Below are 24,783 nucleotides of genomic sequence, written 5' to 3'. Positions count from 1 at the left end.
TCACTGGGCATGTGTACAGCTACTGAGCTACTGTGACATTCAGTAGCAGAGAATCCTGGGGGTGCTTGCATTGTATGGTCAGCTCTCCTGTCACACAGCACCAAAACCTCTGCAACCTCATAGTGATATTATACTTATACTGAATTGTTGCATAACAATTGACCAAATGACCAAAAGATAATAATATAAATAGCCCTCAGTTGATATACAACCTGTATAATGAACAGATGTCTTTCCTTGCATGAGTGCACAAAAGACTGGGACTTCCTGCGTTTGTTTGGTCTCTTTTTTTGAAGAGAGAACAGACCAAATATCAGCATGGAGGGAGCATGGACCACAGCTGGCTGTATGTGTAATGTTGATTTAACCCCTTCATGTCCACAATCTGTATATATGCGTTCTTTGATCTGGACATCTGTGCATCAATGATTTTCGGTCATGAAAGGGTTAAACATAGAAAACGTAAAAATAAAATAAAGAGTATATAATGCAAAACTGCTTGTGATCACAACCCCTATTGATTTCTTTAAAAAAAAATCACAACAGGTATACTTTAAACTATTGTTATATTAGTAATTCCCTTCCAGCCCACTAGGGGTCCCCAATTCACCAGGGCTCTATCCTGTTTCACTACCCAAAGAAGCAAGATGGCTGTAGCTGCCTGGCGCACCCCTGAATTCTGCATGGGGGAGGTGGCTGGCGCCCGCTGGCATCTTGTACATTGTGTAATCAGAACTTTTAATTACAATGATGAATCTTCTTCTATTTAAATCCTGAATCAGACAGTTTTCCTGTAATTACATAAAATTGTCAAGAGGCAGCAGAGAAAGCGATGTGTTACATTGTAGCCGGGCCTGTTTTACCAATCTGCCGTTACACAGACAACATGATATCCCCTGCCGGGCGCGCGGGTCATGTGATTAATTCCAATCACTCTCTACAATAACTAATATGTTAATAGGAGCCTCAGAGATTCCCCTCCTTTATTATTCACTATAAATGGCTGATTATTATGTTTGTGGCTATGAAAACACTGATTGCATCTGCATGTATAGAGATGAATAATAATGGCATTCACGTAATTAGCCACACAATGGCGGGATCGCGGCACGCTCGCAGCAAGCGCACCACCAGGAGACAATGAAGCACAGACCTATCCCCAAATCATATTCTTCTCATAAAAGACAAGGGGCATTCCAGATAGGGTCACAAGGCTACATACCCCAAGCGTCCCTATGTAGCAATAGGGTGCATGAGGGGGCATTGGATCCATGGACCGTCAAGTTAATATTTAGCCTTACTATAATAATAATAACAACAATAAGCGGCATAATCGCTCAATTACCTTTTCACCGCTGGTTTATGTTCTGACTAGAGATGAGCGAACCTGGAGCATGCTCGAGTCGATCCGAACCCGAACTTTCGGCATTTGATTAGCGGTGGCTGCTGAAGTTGGATAAAGCCCTAAGGCTATGTGGAAAACATGGATATAGTCATTGGCTGTATCCATGTTTTCCAGACAACCTTAGAGCTTTATCCAAGTTCAGCAGCCCCCGCTAATCAAATGCCGAACGATCGGGTTTGGATCGACTCGAACCCGAACCCGGTTCGCTGATCTCTAGTTCGGACCAAACAGATGTCTCCTCCTCCTGCTGCTCCTCTTCCCCTCTCACAGCAGTCAGTGTCACATAAACACTACAAGATGTGTACTGCAGCTGCATCTCCCTCCTCCCCTCTCCTATAAGTTTTTTGGAAACTGAGGAGGGTCTTAAAGGGGTTATTCAGTATTAGAAAAAGCACAACTACTTTCTATCAAAAACAGCACCACCCCAGTCCTCAGGTTATGTTTAGTATTAGGGATGGTCCGAAACTGCCGAGGTTCGGGTTTGTATGAACCCGAACGCTCGGCATCAGATTCCCGCTGTCTGCCTGCTCCGTGGAGCGGGTGGATACAGCGGGAGGACCGCCTGGAAAACTGGGATACTGCCTATCCACCCTCTCCACGGAGCAGGCAGACAGCGGGAATTATTACCGAGAGTTCGGGTTCGTACGAACCCGAACCGAACTTGGTTCGGACCATCCCTATTTAGTATTAAAACTCAGCTCCATTCACTTTAATGAAATTAGCTGTAAAAGCCTACACCTAAACTGAGGACAGGAGAGTTGCTGTTTCTGAAAGAAAGAGGCCATGTTTTTTTTAAGCCTGAACAACCCCGTTAAACATTTATAGAGAACCTGTGGACAGGGAACAAGAACTGCTTAAACCTAAGGAAGATGCCACCTTCTTCCAATAAGATAAAAAAAAAATAATATAAACTCACCTCCAAGATCACGCTGTCTTAATCACAGGTTGCGTTACTTTGTGATCTATGTTTAACCCTAAAGTGCCATGACATTTATAGAAAACATAACTATAACCCTGGCCAGAGACAAGGGTTATGTGCTGGACTCAGGAAGAAGCATCACACTGAACTCTTCTTGATAGTTATGGGCACTTTTTTTCAGGAAAATATTTGCTACATAAGACTCGAAGGCTATATGGACCAGAACTATAGGGCTAGGTTCACAGCACAATTTGCCCCTCCGTTGAGTGTATATGTCAAAATCGGCTACAAAGCCATAAGCCCCATCTACCTCAAAGGCCTGAATGTATTGAGCTAGTGACCCCATTCAAGCCATTCCCTGCAAATACATCTTTTACTTGGACCCAAAATGTGGATTGTTGTGCTTCTGGGTCCAAGTCAACACTCATACGATGACCCAAACATAATACCAGCTTACTATGTCAGGGTCATTAATGTAAATGGACAAGCCCTCCTAGAAATCTTTTATACTTATAACTTGTAACCTTATTTTATGTATATTTGCTTATATTAAGTCATTGTAAATGAAAGCTAATTCTGATCACAATGTGCCCACTATACTCAGCACAGATAATTCTCGCTACTAATAAGAATGGTTGCCTCTGGCTCGCAATAGCAATATTGACTCATTTTTGAAGATACAGGCTTAGCTTTACTGGTTTCCCAAAATGACTAAAACCCAAAGTCCATCAGAACAGGGTATCAGCTGTACTATATGGTCCGATTTCTCTCCAAGCTCCTCGCAACATTCTCCATACACCATTGCGTTCCCCACTGGACTCTCTCATACAAACACAACTGAAATAAATACTGTACACGGGTCTGAGATGAGTCAATAAATACATAGTGGAGGGTCCGAAGCTCATGAATTCTCTGGAACGTATGTGAGAAGGAATGACTATCCTCGAGACTCAAGAGACCTGGAAGAAAGGAGGAGAAGTTGGTCAGCAAAAAACAAAGAACACCTTGCTATAGCCATGGAAAAACTATTAGTATACATAAACACAATACTAGGAACTTAAAGTGAATCTGTATTTTGGAGTCGGGGCCTAGAGCATCTGTACCCTAGGTGTGCATCGCCTCTCTCTTCTTCAACGGCTCAAGTTCATTCATGAGAATGGCACCACCTCTAAGGCCTGTCAACTGGGCCAAATGTCTTTGAGTCCATCGTAGAGCCATATCTAGAGGAACACTACGTTCAAGAGGTTGTGCCTCTGAGAATCTTTATACAGCCCTTTTGCGCCGTCTTGTGGTAGGACCCAGTGTGTACTAAGACCACAGCTGTAATCACTTACCTATCTGCCGGGTTTTACCGCAATCTGACAGCAATTTCTATTTGGGTACATTATTATTGTCACTGAGTTCTATTATCCGTTACAAATCACCCCTAATTCTATCTATAAGTGTGACCATAATCTGTGCGGAGGGAGAAGTAAATGGAGTGAAAGTGAAGTGGTTATAGAGGATGACACGATAATCTCTGGTACACTAATGTTCTCTATGAGGTGGAAGATGGAAACACAATGTAGAAGTTGATTATTAGCTACAAGATTCAGTGTAGACACAACAGAAGGGAAATGAGCCGTGAGCTATTACACTGAACCGAGCAAAGAAATGCGACAATACTATAATACCATAGCAATGATTTACTAACTGCAGATGGGAGAATTTGATTGTAGTAACAGACGTAAAATATATCATTCATATACAGGTTAAAAAAAATGGAGTAAACTTAAAGGGGTACTCAAGTATTTTTTTTATCATTACATTGCTTTAATAAAGCTATAATACTTTGTAATTAGAGATGAGCGAACCGGGTTCGGATTCGATTCGATCCGAACCCGAACGTTTGGTATTTGATTAGCTGTGGCTGCTGAACTTGGATAAAGCTCTAAGGTTGTCTGGAAAACATGGATACAGCCAATGACTATATCCATGTTTTCCACATAGCCTTAGGGCTTTATCCAACTTCCGCAGCCACCGCTAATCAAATGCCGAACGTTCGGGTTCGGGTGGACGCCAGCATGCTCCAGGTTCACTCATCTCTATTTGTAATATAACATAATTAAGATAAATGTATCCTTTTTCTTTTACTCAGCCATAAAGGGTGACACGGGCCCCTCTGCTGCCATCAATGTCAGTAAATAGAGTTCTCTTACGTGTAACTAGTCTGCTGCTGCCGACGTCGAGCCGTCCTCATTTTTTCAAACCTGGCCTCCATTTCCTCCAGCACTTTTGGTGTATAGCGTACGACTAGCTTCACTGTTCCCTGTGCTGCCTTCAGGAGCTCCACCGCCTTCTCGTGCTGCTCTCCCTCCACACTCTGCACGGGATACAGTAGATATAGATAACTGTATCCTGATTATGTAGTGTATCTAAAGAAGACCGGTAAGTATCTAAAGAGAGTTAAGTTGGAAAAGCCATGCCCAAGTGAAAGTACATTTACCTAGAAGGCCATAGGTAGTAGCCATGGTGTCTGCTATTGGGCCATAGGGAGATTAGCCCACAAAGGTTGATCAAACCCAGTATGAATTTAGGAAAGCTCTCACATCTTAAAGGAGAAGGCCTTCTATTTTTCATACAGATGTAGGAACAGTGAGATTTGGTATGTTAACACATAATTCTAACTATAAAAAGAAATCTACAAGTTCTAGATCATGCATAGATCTGAAGTGCCAAAGAGGCTGTGCTGAGCCTTAGGATGCTCGCCAGCTACCTCCTCCACTTCTCCCTCATTAAAGTACAAGGCTCAGTGCTGGAAGCCAAGCTATGTATGTCAACTATTCAAGACAAGAAGGTGTGGGGGAGGGAGAAGGCATGCATCCTATAGCTAAGCACAGCTTGTTTGGCACCTGACATCTAAATATGATCTAGAACAGTGCTCTTTAATTCCAGTCCTCATGGCCCACCAACAGGTCATATTTTGAGGATTTCCTTAGTATTTTACAGGTGATATAATTATACTCAGGTATTATCACAGGTGTCCTACGTCTGTGATATCCTCAAAACATAACCTTTTGGTGGGCCATGAGGACTGAAACTGGTCTAGAGGTTATTACATTGTGTATATTACACATAGCTACCTCATGTCAAAGTAACCCCATCATCAATATAATGTAATAGGTATCCATTCATGCGGCCCTAAGAATGATTTAGGGTCCAAATACTGTTAAACATTAATGTTAGGTTACTTGAACACTTTTTGGAAAGGACCCAGTCAGGGCTCTCCCTCTGTCCATGAGCTTTGGTTTTGGTGGTTTCCCTACAGGAGCCACACCTTGGCTGGGCCCTTCTTGGAGGGATATCTGGCTAGTCCTGTGTTTTGTGACTGTTAAATGAGGCTCCACAGGCTTTTTTTGCATATTCATGTTTCCTGGAGAGCACTGCCCCTAGCATTTCACTATATTTAGTGCTTTAACCAGCAGCCGTGTTGTCATTTGGCTGGTCTCTCTGAGATCAGCGATCTGTTTCCCGTATGGCTCTACTAGACATTGCTTCCATCTAGCCAGAATTCTGCTCCACACTGATGAGGGGCAACACCCTGAAACAGCTGTCTGTGGATGGATACCTGGCCTTGGTTTTTCCCTTGTCATTACATTGTCTTATAGGGCCACTAAATATGGTGGTTTTGGTGGTTTCCCTACAGGAGCCACCCCTTGGCTGGGTCCCTCCCGGAGGGATATCTAGCTAGTTCTGTGTTTCGAGACTCTTAAATGAAGCTCCACGGGCTCCTCTTTGCATGAGCTTTAAATGCTATCTGTGGTGTCTGGTGCCCTCTATGCAATGTACCCTAACCTTCTGGTTCTGAAAAGAGTTCACCCCCCAAGAAGATCCTATAACACTGCTATAAAACCAGGCGTAGATATTAGGTTCTCATGCATGGATTGTCTAATGTACGCTTTCACTTGTTCCAGCTCTTGGGAGGATATTAGATCCACAATGTTGAGTTTCCTGGTTGAAAACTATAACCAGCCAACCAACCATATTCCACACATAGTATTCTTTGTCACTGATAAAGGCAGCTTCAAGCCCTAAGTCTCATAGAAAACATGTAGTATGGTGCCCCAAATCTGAGCCCTCCCTAAAGCTCCCTGACCTCTGCATCTCTATAGTTGTAGCAGATCAGTATTTATGGAGAATATAATGGGTGCCAGTGACCATAATGGGGCAAGCTAGACAATACAGGGTTGTATCTCACTTACCACTCCATTGACAGATAGCAGCTGGTCCCCACGTTTCAGCCCTCCATGGCGATCTGCCACACCACCAGGAATAATACGGGAAATGTATATAGGAGAGTTCTGCTCTTTGCCTCCCATGATATTAAAGCCGAGACCTTCATCTGTTTTTGGGAGCTCCACAACTCGTGGGTGGGCATGGCCTTCACTGGCGGCAAAGGCAGCAACAGTGGCCTAATGGAGAAGGAAAAGCATTGAAGGTTTCTTATTTGCTTTGTTTCTGAGCATTTGTGCCCAAAAAAGTTTATACATTGATGCAGTCAGGAATAGGACCCTGTGCCCTTAATAACAGTAACGTGGATTGTAATAATACAAAGAGGAGCATAACTACTGGAACAGCAAGGAAGAGATGCATATTAGGGTCTTCATAAATCCGTTCTCCTGCATTAAGGAAAACCCACATAAAAGTTCTAAAATTAGTATTGAGCAAGCTTAGGGTTCCGCAACTTCTCCAAACCTGAACACTCGAGATTTGATTCCCAGAATCTAGATTCAGTCCTGGAAAATATGGCCTATGGTTCTGTCCATGTTTTTCTGGCAGCCCTAGGGCGGCATCCAACTTCTCCAGATGCTGTGAATCAAATTGTTAGGTGTTCGGGTTTGGAGAAGTTGCCAAACCCAGACAGTTTTCCCAAGTATGTTGAACGCTACCCAAAATGTCACCACCTTGTTTTTACCTCATCATATTCAGCAGATCTTCCTGTGTTGTGCTATGGACCTTAGGAGTGGATTGAAACTCCTGGTGAGTACTTATGTTTGCTAGTCTATAATCTTTGTGCGACCTTTAGGCCGCATTCACACGTTCAGTGATTTTTCTGGGCCGCAAAAACCTGGGCCGCTATTTTTTCTCTGTGAACCGTGGAATATAATCTGTATTTGCATTTGTAATTGCATCCATCTCCGTAAAATGTGAAGTACTAATTTGCATACATTTGATCTGTGTTTTTTGCGGATGTAAAAAATACGGATGCCAAAGACTATTGGTAATCCGTACCGCAATCACAATCTGCACTAGGATTTTTACGGAACGGATTACAGATCAAAATTACCACGGACTTTGTGAATAGCCGAGTATAAATCAGTGTGCTGTAAATTGATCTGTGATTATGGATCCACAATTACGGTCAACTTTACAGGATGTGTGAATAAGGCCTTAGGCACAGCTATCACTGCAATGTCCTAAAAACACCACTGTATTCAACATATAATATATAATGGATAATTCTTCTTAAACTCTTAACGACACATGACGAGTATAATCGTCATGCTGCCGTTAGGGAGATGCAAAGAGGTCCTGGAGCGTCCCTCTCTGCAGCGTGCGCCACCTGGCTGTTATGTACAGCCAGGGACCGCACGCATCAGCCGCCGCGGCTGCATCTTAATAGCGTTGCAGCCCCTTTCCTGGTGTCTAGTGGGGTAGATCCCCTCTGCTTACCTGGCCGGGCCTCAGCGTCTGTATGACGATGATCCCGGCTCGGTAATAGAATGCTTCTGGCTGCAGCAGCCATAAGCAATCTATCACTGATCTCATTGATCAGTGTATTGTAAGTACACTGCAGCGATTTCTATGAGAGATCACTGCAGTAGTAATAAAAGTCCCCCAGAGGGACTAAAAGTTAAAAAAAAAAAAAGTTTTTTTTTTACTCAATTAAAAAATCCCCTCCGCTAATAGAAGTCTGAATCACCCCCTTTCCTATTTTATAAATAAAAAATAAAGAAATAAAGAAACATACATATTTGGTATCGCCATGTGTGTAATTGCCCGAACTATTAAATTATCACATTCCTGATCTCGCACGGTAAACAGTGTAAGCGCAAAAACCCAAAATGCTAAATTTATGATTTTTGGTCACAATAACATCCAGAAGAATTGTAATAAAAAACTATTAAAAAGTCCCATATATGCAATCAAGGTACCGATAGAAAGAATAGATCATGGCGCAAAAAATGACACCTCAAATAGCCCCATAGACCAAAGGATAACAGTGTTATAAGGATGGGAATAGAGCAATTTGAAGAACTTTTTTTTTTTTTTTTAAGACTTACATTTTTTAAAAGCCATCAAGTAAAATAAAAGTTGTAGAAGTTACATATCGTTGTAATCGGACCGATTTAAGGAACATAAATAACATGTTAGTTTTACCATGTGGCAAACAGTGTCAACACAAAATTCCCCCAAATAAAAAAAAATGCCCTTTTTTTTTTAATCACTGCATAAACATTTTTCCTCCAGTTGTGCAGCATATTTTATGGAAAAATTAAGTCGGTCAATGCAAAGTACATTTAGTGTCACAAAAAATAAGGGCTCATGTGGGTCGGTAGGTGAAGTGCTATGGTTTTTTAAACACAAGGGGGAGAAAATGAGAGAGCAAAAACGAATATTGGCTCTGTCCTTAAAGGGTTAAAGTGTAAGTCCACCTGAAATGTATTTATACATGGGTGCTACTGGCATATATGCACATAGTAAGACAGCTGTCAGTCACTGGAAGAACTCACTCATGCTGCAGGATTTACCTAATAGGGTCTCCTTTTCTACGGTATACAGGTATACCAACGGTATATACAGAACTGTAACACTGGTCAGTAACCCTGCTCATTGGTCAACCAGGTCATACAGCAAATAAGATGACAAGATGTTCTAGTATTCGTCAGGTGCCAGAACAAAAGTAATAGGAGTTGTCATAATAGTCTATGGCCCATCACAACTTACCTTAGCAGTGGCATGTGCCCTTATTTCAGCATTACCTGTGATATCTAGGGTATCGTACAACTGCTCATACACCTGCGAGAAGAGAATACAGAAAGACATAGGTGTCAAGAATAAGATAATACAACGTACAAAATCTGTGATCGATTTCTTTAATGTTTGCTATGGTGCCCTCAATTCTTTCCACAAAGACAGAACCAGTGCCACGAGTACCATAGAGAGTGACCAGCCAGAGGGGGTTACCATCCATAGCACCAGCATTGCCCACAGTACCTTGGAAACTGACCTCTCTTATGGCAGAACAGAACTTGCTCTGCAGAACTCGTTGCAGGGCTTGCAGTTTCTGCGGCGGCACTTCTCCGCTTCGTTGCAGTCTCTCCAGCAGCTCGATGGCACGGGATACATCTACAAGGCATAAAAAGATTAGTAACTACAGTGGTACCTTGGTTTAAGAGCGTTTTGGTTTAAGAGCTCACAGGTTTTCTAAATTGTGACTTGGTTTAAGAGCTTTGCTTTGGTTTAAGAGCTCTCTGTACTGGGTGGAAGGGCGAGTAGGGAAGGGGCATGGTCTGCATAGTGGGGTCTACAGCACTGTACTCTGACCCAGGAAGTCTTCCTCACCTTCCAAATCATAGCAGATCCACTTCAGGCTGGGGTTTACATCAGGGGACAGGACTGTGGAGGTAATGTCTGCATAGCTGTAACCCCTTTCTCCCCGGACAGAGAGCGCTGCATGTATGTGCCCACATCTGCCCTGCTCATTCCTTCATGCTCCCTGCAGTCTGTGTCCGCCCTTGTGTTTCCCATCCTCTCCATTACTGTACAGTAACTTATAATATCACATATTCTGCTGTTTCTGAATGTTTGTTTCATCTGTTTTACATGTTATTCAGAATAATAAATCATGATTTTTGGGGTGTGGAACCAATTGTTGGCATTTCTATGATTTCTTATGGGAAAATTTGCTTTGGTTTATGAGTGGATTTGGATTACAAGCACGGTCCCGGAACGAATTATGCTCGTAATCCAAGGCACCACTGTATTTGGTATTATATTCTATTGGTTATCCTGAATACTGTTCCAGTGCTGAAAGGATTAGAGCTGAATGGACTTGCCAAACTGTTCAGGTTTGGTATCATTCTCTAGACCTGAATGCTTAGTATTTCATTCTTGCAAAAATGGATGCCGCCCTTGGGAGTCCCTGGAAACCATGGCAGCCCTAGGCATGCATCCAACTTCTCCAGCTGCCAGGAGTCAACTGGGTCACAAGAATGGGGCAAACTGCTGGCAACTCTATACACAAGGAAACTGGGAAACTGGGGTAAGTGCTGAGCAGTACTGAGGATACTTTTCTACAGATATTATAGACCCCAGTATCTATCTTAAAGGGGTACTCTGAGGAGCTCTAATGTAGAGTAGGGGGTGCCTTACTTTCGGGGTGAGCAGTTCTGAGGATACTTTTCTACAGATATCATAGACCTGTCAATTCTTTGGGCAGATTGTGCTGGCAGAATTTCATAGAACTCTATTGGAGCTCCTTTTTTCACAATTCCATGAGTGTTATAAAATATGTGACATCTGTCGGCGTGGAATTCCGCGAGAATTGCTCAGTGTGCATAAACCGGTAGGCCATGTTCACATGGCGTAACACACTGGCTGGGTCACGAAATGGCCATTGTGGGTGCCCACATCCTAATTCGCCACTGTATACAATGGAGCGTGCGGCCAGAGCCGCACGCTCCATTGTTTGCACTGACAGGTTTTCTGAGGCCGCTAATCAGTGAATAGCGGCCGCAGAAAACTGACATGTCAGTTTTTTGTAGGGCCGCTAGTGTATACACTCTAGCTGGGATTCCATAAAGGGCAGCACTACCTAAGCTCCATAGTAATCACGGCCGTTGTTGCAAATCGTTATAGAAATATATATCCAGGGGTCATGTAGCGGTTAAGTATACTGTATCCATTCACCACACATAGACTCCATATTTTAGTGCAGTTACAATCCTGAGATCTGATGCAATAACTGGCTTCCATTGATAACTATATGAAGAATAGTAAGGAGTTAATTAGCTCTGTTCTGCCAAGATTAGAAGCAGCAATGGAAAAAGACCTTAGGGGTTCTGCCGCAACACGAGGACATGGCCCAGCGATCATAAGAACCTGGTGTCTGAATATCCAATGAAGAATGGAGGGCACAGAACAAAGGAAGAGAGACATCTATGAAAACTGGGAGATGGAAAAACTCGGAATGTACAAAAAGACTGATGAAAAGCTGCATTATACACTTCAGATTTATTATGTTCACCCCGTCCTAGATACTTCAAAAGCTTTATCAGCATGTTCCAGGAGAAGGCCCTATAGACCTAACAATTAGAAAGCCTGTTATACCTTCTAGCACTTGAAGAACTGAAATGAAGCCTAATGGAGAGTAAGATAGATAGATAGATAGATAGATAAATAGATAGATAGATAGGAGATAGATAGATAGATAGATAGATAGATAGATAGATAGATAGGAGATAGATAGATAGATAGATAGATAGGAGATAGATAGATAGATAGATAGATAGATAGATAGATAGATAGGAGATAGATAGATAGATAGATAGATAGATAGATAGATAGATAGATAGGAGATAGATAGATAGATAGATAGATAGATAGATAGATAGATAGATAGGAGATAGATAGATAGATAGATAGATAGATAGATAGGAGATAGATAGATAGAACATAGATAGATAGATAGATAGATAGATAGATAGATAGAGAGATAGAGAGATAGATAGATAGATAGATAGGAGATAGATAGATAGATAGATAGATAGATAGATAGATAGATAGATAGATAGATAGAACATAGATAGATAGATAGATAGATAGATAGGAGATAGATAGATAGATAGGAGATAGATAGATAGATAGATAGATAGATAGATAGATAGGGAGATAGATAGATAGATAGATAGATAGATAGATAGATAGATAGATAGATAGATAGACAGATACACTCACAAGCCACTTTATTAGGTACACCATGCTAGTAACGGGTTGGACCCCCTTTTGCCTTCAGAACGGCCTCAATTCTTCGTGGCATAGATACAACAAGGTGCTGGAAGCTTCCTCAGAGATTTTGGTCCATATTGACATGATGGCATCACACAGTTGCCGCAGATTTGTCGGCTGCACATCCATGATGCGAATCTCCCGTTCCACCACATCCCAAAGATGCTCTATTGGATTGAGATCTGGTGACTGTGGAGGCCATTTGAGTACAGTGAACTCATTGTCATGTTCAAGAAACCAGTCTGAGATGATTCTAGCTTTATGACATGGCGCATTATCCTGCTGAAAGTAGCCATCAGATGTTGGGTACATTGTGGTCATAAAGGGATGGACATGGTCAGCAACAATACTCAGGTAGGCTGTGGCATTGCAACGATGCTCAATTGGTACCAAGGGGCCCAAAGAGTGCCAAGAAAATATTCCCCACACCATGACACCACCACCACCAGCCTGAACTGTTGATACAAGGCAGGATGGATCCATGCTTTCATGTTGTTGACGCCAAATTCTGACCCTACCATCCGAATGTCGCAGCAGAAATCGAGACTCATCAGACCAGGCAACGTTTTTCCAATCTTCTACTGTCCAATTTCGATGAGCTTGTGCAAATTGTAGCCTGTTTCCTGTTCTTAGCTGAAAGGAGCGGCACCCGGTGTGGTCTTCTGCTGCTGTAGCCCATATGCCTCAAAGTTGGAGGTACTGTGCGTTCAGAGATGCTCTTCGGCCTACCTTGGTTGTAACGGTTGGCTATGTGAGTCACTGTTGCCTTTCTATCAGCTCGAACCAGTCTGCCCATTCTCCTCTGACCTCTGGCATCAACAAGGCATTTCCGCCCACAGAACTGCCGCTCACTGGATGTTTTTTCTTTTTCGGACCATTCTCTGTAAACCCTAGAGATGGTTGTGCGTGAAAATCCCAGTAGATCAGCAGTTTCTGAAATACTCAGACCAGCCCTTCTGGCACCAACAACCATGCCACGTTCAAAGGCACTCAAATCACCTTTCTTCCCCATACTGATGCTCGGTTTGAACTGCAGGTGATTGTCTTGACCATGTCTACATGCCTAAATGCACTGAGTTGCCGCCATGTGATTGGCTGATTAGAAATTAAGTGGTAATGTGAAGTTGGACAGGTGTACCTAATAAAGTGGCCGGTGAGTGTAGATAGATAAATAGAGATAGGAGATAGATAGATGATAGACAGATAGATAGATAGATAGATAGATAGATAGATAGATAGGAGATGATAGATAGATAGATAGATAGATAGATAGATAGATAGATAGATAGATAGATAGATAGGAGATGATAGATAGATAGATAGATAGATAGATAGGAGATAGATAGATGGGTAGGTAGATAGATAGGAGATACATAGATAGATAGATAGAGGAGAGGTTTTCTAGACAGTTTCTGACATGGAGAGAGGTGGCAGCAGAGAGCAGTGTGTCAGACTGGAAAGTATACACCACTTCCTGTAGGACATACAGCAGCTGATAAGTACTGGAAGTAAATTAAAAATCTTTGTCATTTTCTGACAACAGTTTATTTGAAAGAAAGGACAATCCAGTGGAGTCTCTTTAACATATCCCAGTAATCCTTTGATTTTTCTTTTTTTGACCCATTGTACTGTACGTTGTGTTGGTAAAAAATGTTGGCCAATACATTCAGCAATTATTTGTGAAAAAACTCCCAAATGTAGTGAAAATTTGGAAAACTTTTTTGAAATTTGAAATTCTCTCCTTATAAGAGTCATGCCGCATAACTGGGTTAATAATTCACATTATGTCTACTTTCTGTTGGAACAATTTGGTAAGCATCCTTTTAATATTTTACTACATTAGAGGACTTAGCAGTTCAGCAGCAAATTTAAAAAATTTCATAAAAATTTCCAACATAGATTTTTTAAGGAACCAATTACCATTTATGCTGTATGCTTGAAAACTGCACTTCTCAAAGAATTCACAGCACAGTTGTCTAAGGTTGAGTTCACACTGCATCTTTAAAATCTGTTTTTATCATTTGTGTGCATCTATTTTGATCCGTTTTTTCATGGTTAGGTGATGACTGACAAGTGACGCTGACTCAGTGACAACTATAATTTTTTTAGTGATTTATTTATAAAATAAATAAAAATTTCCCTTAGACACTGGGAGGTGTAGGGTAAAAAGGATCTCCATTCCCGGACTTAAATGTAAGTACTGAGAACAGGATTTGCAACAGCCCTGTCGTCACTTAAAAATCGCCTTTTCACTTCAATTACCGGCACTGGACTGCTTTGGCTAGTCCATTGCTGGCTACAGGGTAGTCCCAGCTCCCTGGGACAGCTGATCTCCCGGTTTCCAGACAATGTTGGTGTGGTATCCCACCACGGGTGTTGTTATAGGTTACACCCCTCGCAAAAGTCTGTACTTATTGTAAGTAAGTGGTGATGTAGTAGTGATAAAGTTTCGCCACTAGATGTCGCAATTGTAAGCCTATGCACTTAGTTGCTGCACAGCTGAAGTATGCAAAGGGTTATTGTTTGCTTATGTGTCACATGGATCTGTGAACCTATAAGAGGATCTTTTTCTTCTGTCCTATCATCTCTTTCCTTATTTCTTCTTTATGCACTGTTCACCCATTCACAGCACGCATTACAGGGAGCTGTAGATAGGAAATCACATGGGTAGAGGATGTGCAGAGGTCTTTTTGTGCTGGACGTTGTAGGGGAAGGATGCAAGGTAGATGCCCCTTACAGTGGTTCCTTTGGGCCCTGGCCCTCTGCCAGGTCCCCAGCAGTAATCTTAGTCAGGTTCCTGTATGGTGAGGAAGCAAGACAAGATGCACCTAACAGTTTCTCTTCAAGAACCTTACTCAGCACTATGCAGTGTTAAACCCTCACAGGAGAGGACAAGTCAGAGATTATCTCAACCCACGCCGAGGACTAGGAGAGTCACAGTGCAGGACAGTATCATAAAGGCAAAAATCTAGGAACTGATACAGATAGAGTTCGTAGGCTTCTAGCAACTTTGCTCTATCTTGCACTCTATCTACCTATTTCAAACTCTTTCTCTATCTCGCAGAGCGGTTGTCAGCAGGAAACCCTCAGCAGTCCGCTCATTCCAGGTAACAAGGTCTGGGGCTTGCGCCACCCTCTAGGACGGGTCCCCCGACACTGGTAGGGCAATAGGTGGTTCATTCCGACCAAGGTCGATGCACGGGCACAAGTATTTTCAAGTATTTTTATATTTCTACCTCATCCTCCAACATCCCGGCAGAGCACAGTACTACTTAGTACCTCTTGCATAAACAGCACCTCCCCTCAGGTTGTGTCTGGCATTACATTTCATCTGTACTCACTTTAAAGGAACTGAACTATAAAACCCACACCCAAACTGGAGACAAGAGTCATGCTGCCCCAAATCTTGCTTCCCGACTCCTGAAGTGGAAGAAATGCATTGGAAAGAAGTGATGATACTTCTTTCGAACGCTATTCAGCACCAAAGCTCCCATTGAAGCCGTGAGAGGAATTGTTAGGTATATAATGTCCCACCACGGATGTTTCTTCTCTTTACACCCCTAGCAAAAGTCTGGACTTCAAAGTAAAAGTGGTAATGACGTAGTACCTAAGTTTTGCCATTAAATGTCGCTAGTATGTATATTGTGTACCTAAGTATTGCACAGCTGTAGGTAACTAAAGGGTTATTGTTTCTAGGACCTGTGCACCAATGGGAGCTTTTTCTCTTTCTGCCTATCTCTATTCTTCTCTTTCTCTTGCACTCTCTTCTCACCCACTCACAGCACACGTTACAGATGCTTTAGGAGGAAGTCACATGGGAAGAGGAAGTGTAGCAACACCATTAGTTTTAGGTTTTGGGTTGGTCTCTGTAGATGACGTTCGCACATGGGACATCTTAGCACTCTTTTCTTGAAAGCAGCACTTCTATACACTATGCAGTGCTGAACGCACACTTAGAGAGGACAAGTCAGGGATCATCCCAACCCACGCAGAGAACTCGTCTTAAAGTGCAAGACAGTATCCTGAAGAAACTGATCCGGATAGAACAAAGTTGCTAGAAGCCTACGTACTCTATCTCACAGCACGGGTATAATCAGAAAACTCTGACCACTCTGCTCATCCCAGGTAACAAGGTCTGGGGCTTCTGTGACCCTCTAGGACGGGTCGCCTGACACTGGTGGGCAATAGGTGGTGCAAAAACCAAAGAGTCAAAACACGGGCACAAGTATTCTCTCTACTCCCAAGTATTCTACTTATTCTCCTTCTAAAGTTTCGTCAGAGCACAGTACTAAATTGGTTGGGACTCTCACAACATCCTTCTCTCTACTTCTCTGAACCTCTTCTGCCTCTCAGTACGCAACTCAGTCAGTACGGCTGTACTTCTCCTTAAGCTCTTAGCATAGGTCATGTCACTAAAGATTAAAGCGACTCTGTACCCACAATCTGACCCCCCCAAACCACTTTCGGATAGCTGCTTTTAATCCAAGATCTGTCCTGCGGTCCGTTCGGCAGGTGATGCAGTTATTGTCCTAAAAAAACAACTTTTAAACTGGCAGCCCTGCGCCCAACGGGAGTATTTGTGCCCTAACTTTGCACCACCCCTCCATCCCTCCTCCCCACCCGGGAGCATCACACAGCCACGGGCCGAGCAGGTGATGTATGCTCGGGGCTGCGATCGGGCGTGCGATGTGGGGAGGCGGCAGGGTGGCGATCGGGCGTGCGTGGGGGGGGGGCAGGGCGTGCGGGCGATGCGGGGGTTTAAGGGGGCCGGGGCTGTAAGCTGTGGGCGGCCGCGCAGGGGGCCGGGTCCCATGCAGGCAGCGGATCCGCTGCGCGTATGGGACCCATTGAGCTTCCCAGTACAGGATCCGCAGCTGATTTTGCTGCAAACTCGCAGCGTGAAAGTCCGCTGCGGATCCTGTAGGTGTGAACGCACCCTAAAGTATATTATCAAGTCAAGATCCTACTGTACATCACTGTATTAAGCCTTCCTGCAGTAAAGAAGAGTTTATTTATTTTAACTGGGTTATTCACTAAGCACCTACACAGCCATTGCCTCTTCCTTGGGTCATCTCCCTTTCTGTGGGTGGTGGTACCAATAGTCCAGGTGGGTGAGAACTCCACTCCGGACCACTGTGATAAGCGCCCAAGGGACCCCCAAACAGCCCGGCAGGTCACCGACCACAGGGGAAAGGGTACATCTAAAATAAAAGCAGGTGTGCAGCCATACCTGTGTGTCCAACCGGCACTGGTGTCACAACAGCATAACACCTGGCTGAGCTATATTCCGACCAACCACCACAGAGGTGGCATCACGCCTCACCATCTGGCAAGTGACCGGTTGCGCCTTTCAGTGGGGTGACACCATAGGTACATATTGTTGCAATCTCCTTCTAGGCTGACTGGGCCAGGTCTTTTTCATGCATCCATTAGGGTGCCCTCACACACACACTTTTTGTCTGGTGTTTTTCAGGCAAAAATAGGCAGGAAAAAAAATGCCAATGTAGCGCATGGCAGTTTTTTTTTTCATGCTGTTGCTTTTTTTCTGGCAGTTTTTTTGGCGTTTTTGACTTTATGTGTGAAGGATCTTTTTGTGGTTTAGGCATTTTTGAGTGATCTTTTTCCTCTGCCATCATGTGACATAGTTGCAGGACCACAAAAGGTGACAAAAACATTAGGAAAAACAAAAAACAAAAAAAACAAACGCCATATGCACAGCAATAGACACATAGCCTCAAAAAAAGCCATTCCCCCCCTACACCAGCCTGTGGACATCATGGGGCAGTTATGCAGTACTGCACCAGTCCATATCATGTACATAAAGCTCCCAGGTCTACCAGTCAACCAGTCCTCCACCAGAAAAAGAACACAAGTGATATCAGTGCTTCCACCGCCGATACAAAACTGTGCACCACCACCAGCCTGGCAGTCCACAGTCCCACTGAGTACAACCTTCTCAGAGGATGCAGAAGCATTTTTAAAACATTATAAAACATGAAACCAGATATACCACTGTATATTGAAGGAGAAGTCAGGCGAAATTTTTTTTTAATTAAAGTACTGTATTGCCCCCCAACAGTTATACAAATCACCAATATACACTTATTACAGGAAATGCTTATAAAGTGCTTTTTTCCCTGCAGTTACTACTGAATCAAGGTTTCACTTCCTGGATAACATGGTGATGTCACTTCCTGGATAAAATGGTGATGTCACGACCCGACTCCCAGAGCTGTGCGGGCTGTGGCTGCTGGAGAGGATGATGGCAGAGGGATGCCCAGTGTCTCTCCAGTGCGCTGTGTCCCTCAGTGTCCCCTGTCATCATCCTCTCCAGCAGCCAAAGCCCGCACAGCTCTGGGAGTCGGGTTGTGACATCACCATTTTATCCAGGAAGTGACATCACCATGTTATCCAGGAAGTGAAACCTTGATGCAGTAGTAAGTGCAGGGAAAAAAGCACTTTATGTGCATTTCCCGTAATAAGTGTATATTGGTGATTCGTATAACCTTTGGGGGGCAGTACAATTTTCACCAGACTTCTCCTTTAAGTAGCAGTCAGAATGCAGCATCCCACTTGAGTTCAACATCCTAAAAAATTTCTTGGCACCAGCACAGGTGCTCATAGACTTCTCATTTTTGGATTGTTAACTTTAGAAGTGTTTGGCATAAACCTGATGGAAGGAAGCCCAACGACTTATTAACATGGAATCCAATACTAACTGAAATGGACAGAGAAAACCCTGTACTGGGAATAACCGCTCTTCATTGGAATAAGAATCTCATAATATGATTTAATAAACATCTTGGAAGATAGAGCATTTATAGGAATAGAATCAGAGCCACCCTTGTCCCTAGACCCATGTTTGGTATTTCAGATCAGCCCCAATAACTTAAATGGAATTAATCCTCAATAAAAGACACATCTAACAGACAAGTGTGAGGCTGTGTTTTGTTTTTTTTTTTTTGGGGGGGGGGGGGGGGGGGGGGGGCGGGGGGGAGTTTTTTTTTCTTAGCCTCATTGTAGACAGCAACTGTATATGTGCTAGAACAGTCGTCACTGACAGCTGCCGCTCCCCACCCTATTATATCATGGGTGACAGTCAGCCAGATGTACAAATACATCATAATATTGCGCCCTGGGGGATACAGCATGGAGCTTTATAGAAAGAGACCCAAACTGCACCACATATTATATATCTGGAGATATGAAATGCAGAATATACATAAGCAAGATTAGGCATGAGACACAGCATGTATATCCTTCTGTGATCCTTGGAACCCATCCAGGCTGTGTTCTAAAAATCTAGAATATGGAATCAAGTGTACTTAATCTTTGTACTAATAATAATATCATATCTATCTATTCATTTATTTAATATCTATCTAATATAGCTCTGTCTCCTATCTATCTTCTATCTATCTATCTGTCTCCTATCTATCTATCTATCTATCTATCTATCTATCTCCTATTTATCTATCTATCTATCTATCTATCTATCTATCTATCTATCTGCTATTTATCTATCTATCTATCTATCTATCTCTCCTATCTATCTATCTATCTATCTATCTATCTATCTATCTATCTATCTTCTATCTATCTCCTATCTATCTATCTCCTATCTATCTCCTATCTATCTATCTATCTATCTATCTATCTCCTATCTATCTCCTATCTATCTATCTATCTCCTATCTATCTATCTATCTCCTATCTATCTATCTCCTATCTATCTGTCTCCTATCTATCTATCTATCTCCTATCTATCTCCTATCTATCTATCTATCTCCTATCTATCTATCTATCTATCTATCTCCTATCTCCTATCTATCTATCTATCTATCTATCTCTTTCCTATCTATCTCCTATCTATCTATCTATCTATCTAATATAGCTCTGTCTCCTATCTATCTCTCTCTCTCTCTTTCCTATCTCTCTCTCTTTCCTATCTATCTATCTATCTATCTATCTATCTATCTATCTAAATGCCGCATATCCATCTATAATGAGTCAAAGGTCAACAACCCCCCCATCGTTTCCCCAGACACTTGTTTCCTTGCCTGCATTCCCCTTTTAGAGCTACAGCGTACTCCATGCAGCATGTTACTACGTTACGTTACAATCTTAACTGCTATGTAAAAACATTTCTAAAAGACAAATTTGATCAAGTACAACAATTACCAAATAGTCAGCGAAGAGATTACCAGGCCACATTTACAATCTGTTCTGCCTTCAGAGCTGGAAGCAGCAGCCCAGCATTAGGAAGCCAGGGAAGGTAAGTGCAAGGTTATTCTGTCCATCAGTCACTTCCCTGATTAGCAGGTTGATGCCAGTGGGAAAATGAACAGGTAAAGCTAATCCATTCATGGCTCCCCCTCCTCCTCCTGACTACAGTCATCTGCTACAGGCAACATCCCAGCCCCTGCAATGCAACATGCACTGTGTCTATTACCTCTCTCCAGACCTAAGGGTTCAGACAGAGCTGCCATCTTAACTCCAGCAGTCACATGCCCAGGAGTTTCCCACTGTGAAGGAGGAGGAGGAGGAGGAGGAGGCAGCTGCTCAACCCACAAGCCTTGAGATGCTGTGTGCATCCTGACAGCCACTGTATCATCATCATCCTCCTCCTCCTCCACACATGCACTGACTATACTGTGACAGCCATGAGCTACCTACCCAACAACCGCATGGTATATCAGCCTGCGTAGCTGCCTCGTGCCATCTGATGTGCTGCCCACTTTGTAATGCCCCACAATAGGTGAATGACAGGCTGCAAACAAAGGATATCTATAATCTATAAGCAGCCATAGATGCAATGATTGACTGTTCCTGTACAGAACTCCCAACATGTTTCGACAATAATTCATGGATGTACATTAATATGCAAAAAAAAAAAAAAGAGCCTGTGGAGCCTCATTTAAGAGTCTCGAAACACAGGACTAGCCCGATATCCCTCCGGGAAGGACCCAGCCATGGGGTGGCTCCTGTAGGGAAACCACCAAAACCACCGTATTAAGTGACCCTATAAGTCAATGTAATGACAAGGGAGAAACCAAGGCCAGGTATTGGTGGTTTCCCTACAGGAGTCACCCCTTGGCCGGGTCCTTCGCGGAGGGATATCTGGCTAGTCCTGTGTTTCGAGACACTTAGGGTACTATTACACCAACAGATCTGACGACAGATTATCTGCCAAAGATTTGAAGCCAAACCCAGGAATGGATTTGAAAAGAGGAGAAATCCGGTCTTTCCTTTATGACCTGATCTCTGTTTATAGTCTGTTCCTGGGTTTGGCTTCAAATCTTTGGCAGATAATCTGTCGTCAGATCTGTTGGTTTAATAGTACCCTTAAATGAGGCTCCACAGGCTCTTTTTTGCATATTCATGTTTCCCAGGGAGCAATGCACCAAGGATTTCACTGCATTGAGCGCTTTGACCTGAAGCCGACAGTGTTCTCTTTGGCTGGTCTCCCTGAGATCAGTGATCTGTTTCCCTTATGAATGTACATTGCCTTACCTGCTGTGGATGACATTGTGTATATGAAATAGTTTACAAGCAAAGTCTCCACCTCAATCTCTTTGTCATGTTCCTCCTTCCGGAACAGTTTCTATAGAGTGACCGGCGCATTGTCCTGCTGATAGAGGACTCTGGCATTAGGAGGTCCCACTGCCATGATGGAGAGACTTGGTCTAGAGAACACAATATTTAGGTAGATGGTACTATCACAGTAACATCCATTTGATGCAAGGACACAAGGTTCCACCAGCTTACCTACTACCCATTGTGTACCCAGGTGCCATTTCTTTTCCAGATACATGCACCCAACCTTCCATCTTATGCAAAAACAGATCTATAGCAACCCTACCAACTAGGAGTCCAGCTAGTGGCATCAGAGAGCTACTTTGCATATCCCTCTTCCCAGTGGAGCATGAATAGCCTATAAGTCTCCACTAGTGATGAGCGAACCTGGAGCATGCTCGAGTCCATCCGAACCCGAACTTTCGGCATTTGATTAGTGGTGGCTGCTGAAGTTGGATAAAGCCCTAAGGCTATGTGGAAAACATGGATATAGTCATTGGCTGTATCCATGTTTTCCAGACAACCTTAGAGCTTTATCCAAGTTCAGCAGCCACCGCTAATCAAATGCCGATCGGATGGACTCGAACCTGAACCTGGTTTGCTCATCTCTTGTCTCCACACATCTTTATGACACTCTCCTCAAGGAGAAATATTAGCCCCTGGTCCCCTGATGAATTAATGTATAGATGGGGGAAAACATGTCGGAACCTTTAGTTTTTCTAAAGTGCCAGATGTACCAAGACCAGTAAAGAATCAGCTGGTGGATCCTGTTTTCCATGTAGATTTGATCTTTGCACCTTCTAAGAATACAGAGGGTTTAACCCATGCTATTAGATTTTTGGAAGATAAACCTCCATCAGAGCATAAGGGTATGGGGTAATTCTAACCTACTCATAAATCCCCTAATAGCACACGGGCGCTGAGGATGAAGGTAACTTTGTAAGGCTGTTTCTGTGCTATTAGGCGTTTAATCACTATTCTAATTAGATGATTTTGTGCACTGGAAGTGGGACTTCTCCCCAATGCATTGATCCGCCCTGAACAGCGTTAAAGGTTTTTGCGCACAGCAGTTGAGCAGTTTTACGTTTATTATTTATCATGAGCAATTTTTTGTGCACACAGTTGCACTGCAGTACTCCACTCCCACCCTGGCATAATTCTTTTGCCAAGTTTTTGTAACCAAAAATTGTGCAAGATTCATCAAGGCCTGGTGCAGCTAATTATAAATTTTTGAGCAAGGTCTGTGTCAGGAACTGTCCAGAGCAGGAGAGGTTTTCTATGGGAGTTCACTGCTGCTCTGGACAGAGATGTCAGCAGAGAGCACTGTGTCAGACAGAAAAGAATACACCACTTCCTGCAGGACATACAGCAGCTGATAAGTATGGGAAGACTTGAGATGTTTAAATAGAAGTAAATTACAAATCTATAGAACTTTCTGAAACCAGTTGATTTTAAAGCAAAGGATTTTCTTAAAGAAAAGCTTCTTTATGTTAGCCAAGTGCTGGTCTGATGTTTCTGCATGAACTTTGCTCCATCTCCGCTACAGTCTCTACTTTGGGTGAAAGCTCTACTGAAACCACTACTTTCCTCTTGTCTACTGGTATTTCTTCCTGAAGAATTTAGGAATTGGGAGTTCAATATATTTCCTTGAAATTTGCACTACCAGATGACTAGTTCACAGCTCTCCTCCTGCTTCGTGTGCTCCCCTACCACCAATATGGTAGGGAAGCTGTGTTGGAGCTTTGTTTGCCACATCTGTGCTGATTGGTTCCCTTTAAAGACTTGGGAGTCAAAATGATAGGAAAATAAACTCTAGGACCTTAATTTAGAATAATAATAGGGAAGGGAGTCTTGTAGGCCGGTATGGACTACAAGATAAAGGAGCAGTACAGAGATGTCTTCCCAAGAACAATAGGTTCTCCCTCATCCATTGGAAACTTCCAGGGAGCAACGGATGCTCTTGATGTCTTCACTCCAGCCAGCATAGCCGCGTGGCCCCCAGCAATGCTTACACTTCTCTTATAGTAGAGACACACACTAGACTCAACTTGGATTCTAAGACACAGGGGACATATAACCAGCTGTCTTCTAGTCACATCCTCTTTGTTGCCCACAGTACTCAGATCACCACTCTATCTTATTGATCAGGTAAAATGAAGGGGGAGCTGTGATTGGTTAGTATAGGCAAGAAAATAGAAGACTAGGTGATAAATAATCTGTTTTGCCCAGACGGTCAACACCAGCAAGGTCACAAGTGCAGAAGTTTTAGCACTTGAAAATCCATACCTATCTGGCAGGGAATTTATCCCCATTCCGGCAGCTTATCTGCCTATTTTTGGTGCCTGTTTCGCAGAACCCGCTGACACACCTGAGACTAGAAACAGTATACCACCAGGAAAAGAAATAAAGAAAAAGTGCATGCTGTGCTCAAGAGGAAAGGGCAGCCCTATCCCAGATTAACCCATTGCCACCACAGGGATTTTCTCTTTTTTATTTCTTTCCTCCTAGCCCTGTCAGAGCTTATTCATACAGTTGTATTGTTTACCTCTTAACGGAGACAATTAAAATTTTTGCTGTTTTCCATATCAGGTCCTTTTTTTTTTGGGAGGGGGGGGGGGGGCACTTCTCTGTTCTCTTTACTTTTAAAAATTAAAACTTAGAAAATAAAATAAATTTGGGTTTAAAATTGCTCTATTCTAGCTTTATGGAGGCCACACTCAAACAGATCAGTCTGGGACCCATAATGTTAAAGTGCTTTATGGCCCTGTATGATCACCCTCAAGCACAGCTTTGCAGGAACTGTAGTCTCACGCTCCCTCTAAAAGTCTGTAACT

The 24,783-nt window shown here is 43.0% G+C and overlaps 1 protein-coding gene across 1 annotated transcript; it reads right to left on the bottom strand.

The window, feature by feature from the left end:
* Positions 1-1,589: 1,589 nt before the first annotated feature.
* Positions 1,590-20,922, bottom strand: LIN7B (lin-7 homolog B, crumbs cell polarity complex component). Its single transcript, XM_069947370.1, has 6 exons — positions 20,826-20,922; positions 9,595-9,713; positions 9,312-9,383; positions 6,566-6,775; positions 4,523-4,686; positions 1,590-3,283 (listed from the first exon to the last, which is right to left on the bottom strand). Exons 1-6 carry the CDS (start codon positions 20,860-20,862, stop codon positions 3,262-3,264), a joined length of 624 nt encoding a protein of 207 aa, XP_069803471.1. The 5' UTR covers positions 20,863-20,922; the 3' UTR covers positions 1,590-3,261.
* Positions 20,923-24,783: the final 3,861 nt, after the last annotated feature.

Source organism: Dendropsophus ebraccatus, chromosome 12 (genome assembly GCF_027789765.1).
Source record: "Dendropsophus ebraccatus isolate aDenEbr1 chromosome 12, aDenEbr1.pat, whole genome shotgun sequence".
Taxonomy (NCBI): domain Eukaryota; kingdom Metazoa; phylum Chordata; class Amphibia; order Anura; family Hylidae; genus Dendropsophus; species Dendropsophus ebraccatus.
The sequence above is the reverse complement of the archived record's forward strand: the minus strand, read 5'-3'. Positions and strand labels throughout refer to the sequence as shown.

Bases quoted from the DNA above. Each gene is read 5' to 3' on its own strand.
- LIN7B (XM_069947370.1), bottom strand. From the start codon at position 20,862: ATGGCAGCTCTGTCTGAACCCTTAGGTCTGGAGAGAG. The intron at 9,384-9,594 runs GTCAGTTTCCAA...CTCTTCTCGCAG, and splicing joins TCTGTTCTGCCATAAGAGAG to GTGTATGAGCAGTTGTACGA. The intron at 6,776-9,311 runs GTAAGTTGTGAT...CTTCTCCATTAG, and splicing joins GGGCACATGCCACTGCTAAG to GCCACTGTTGCTGCCTTTGC.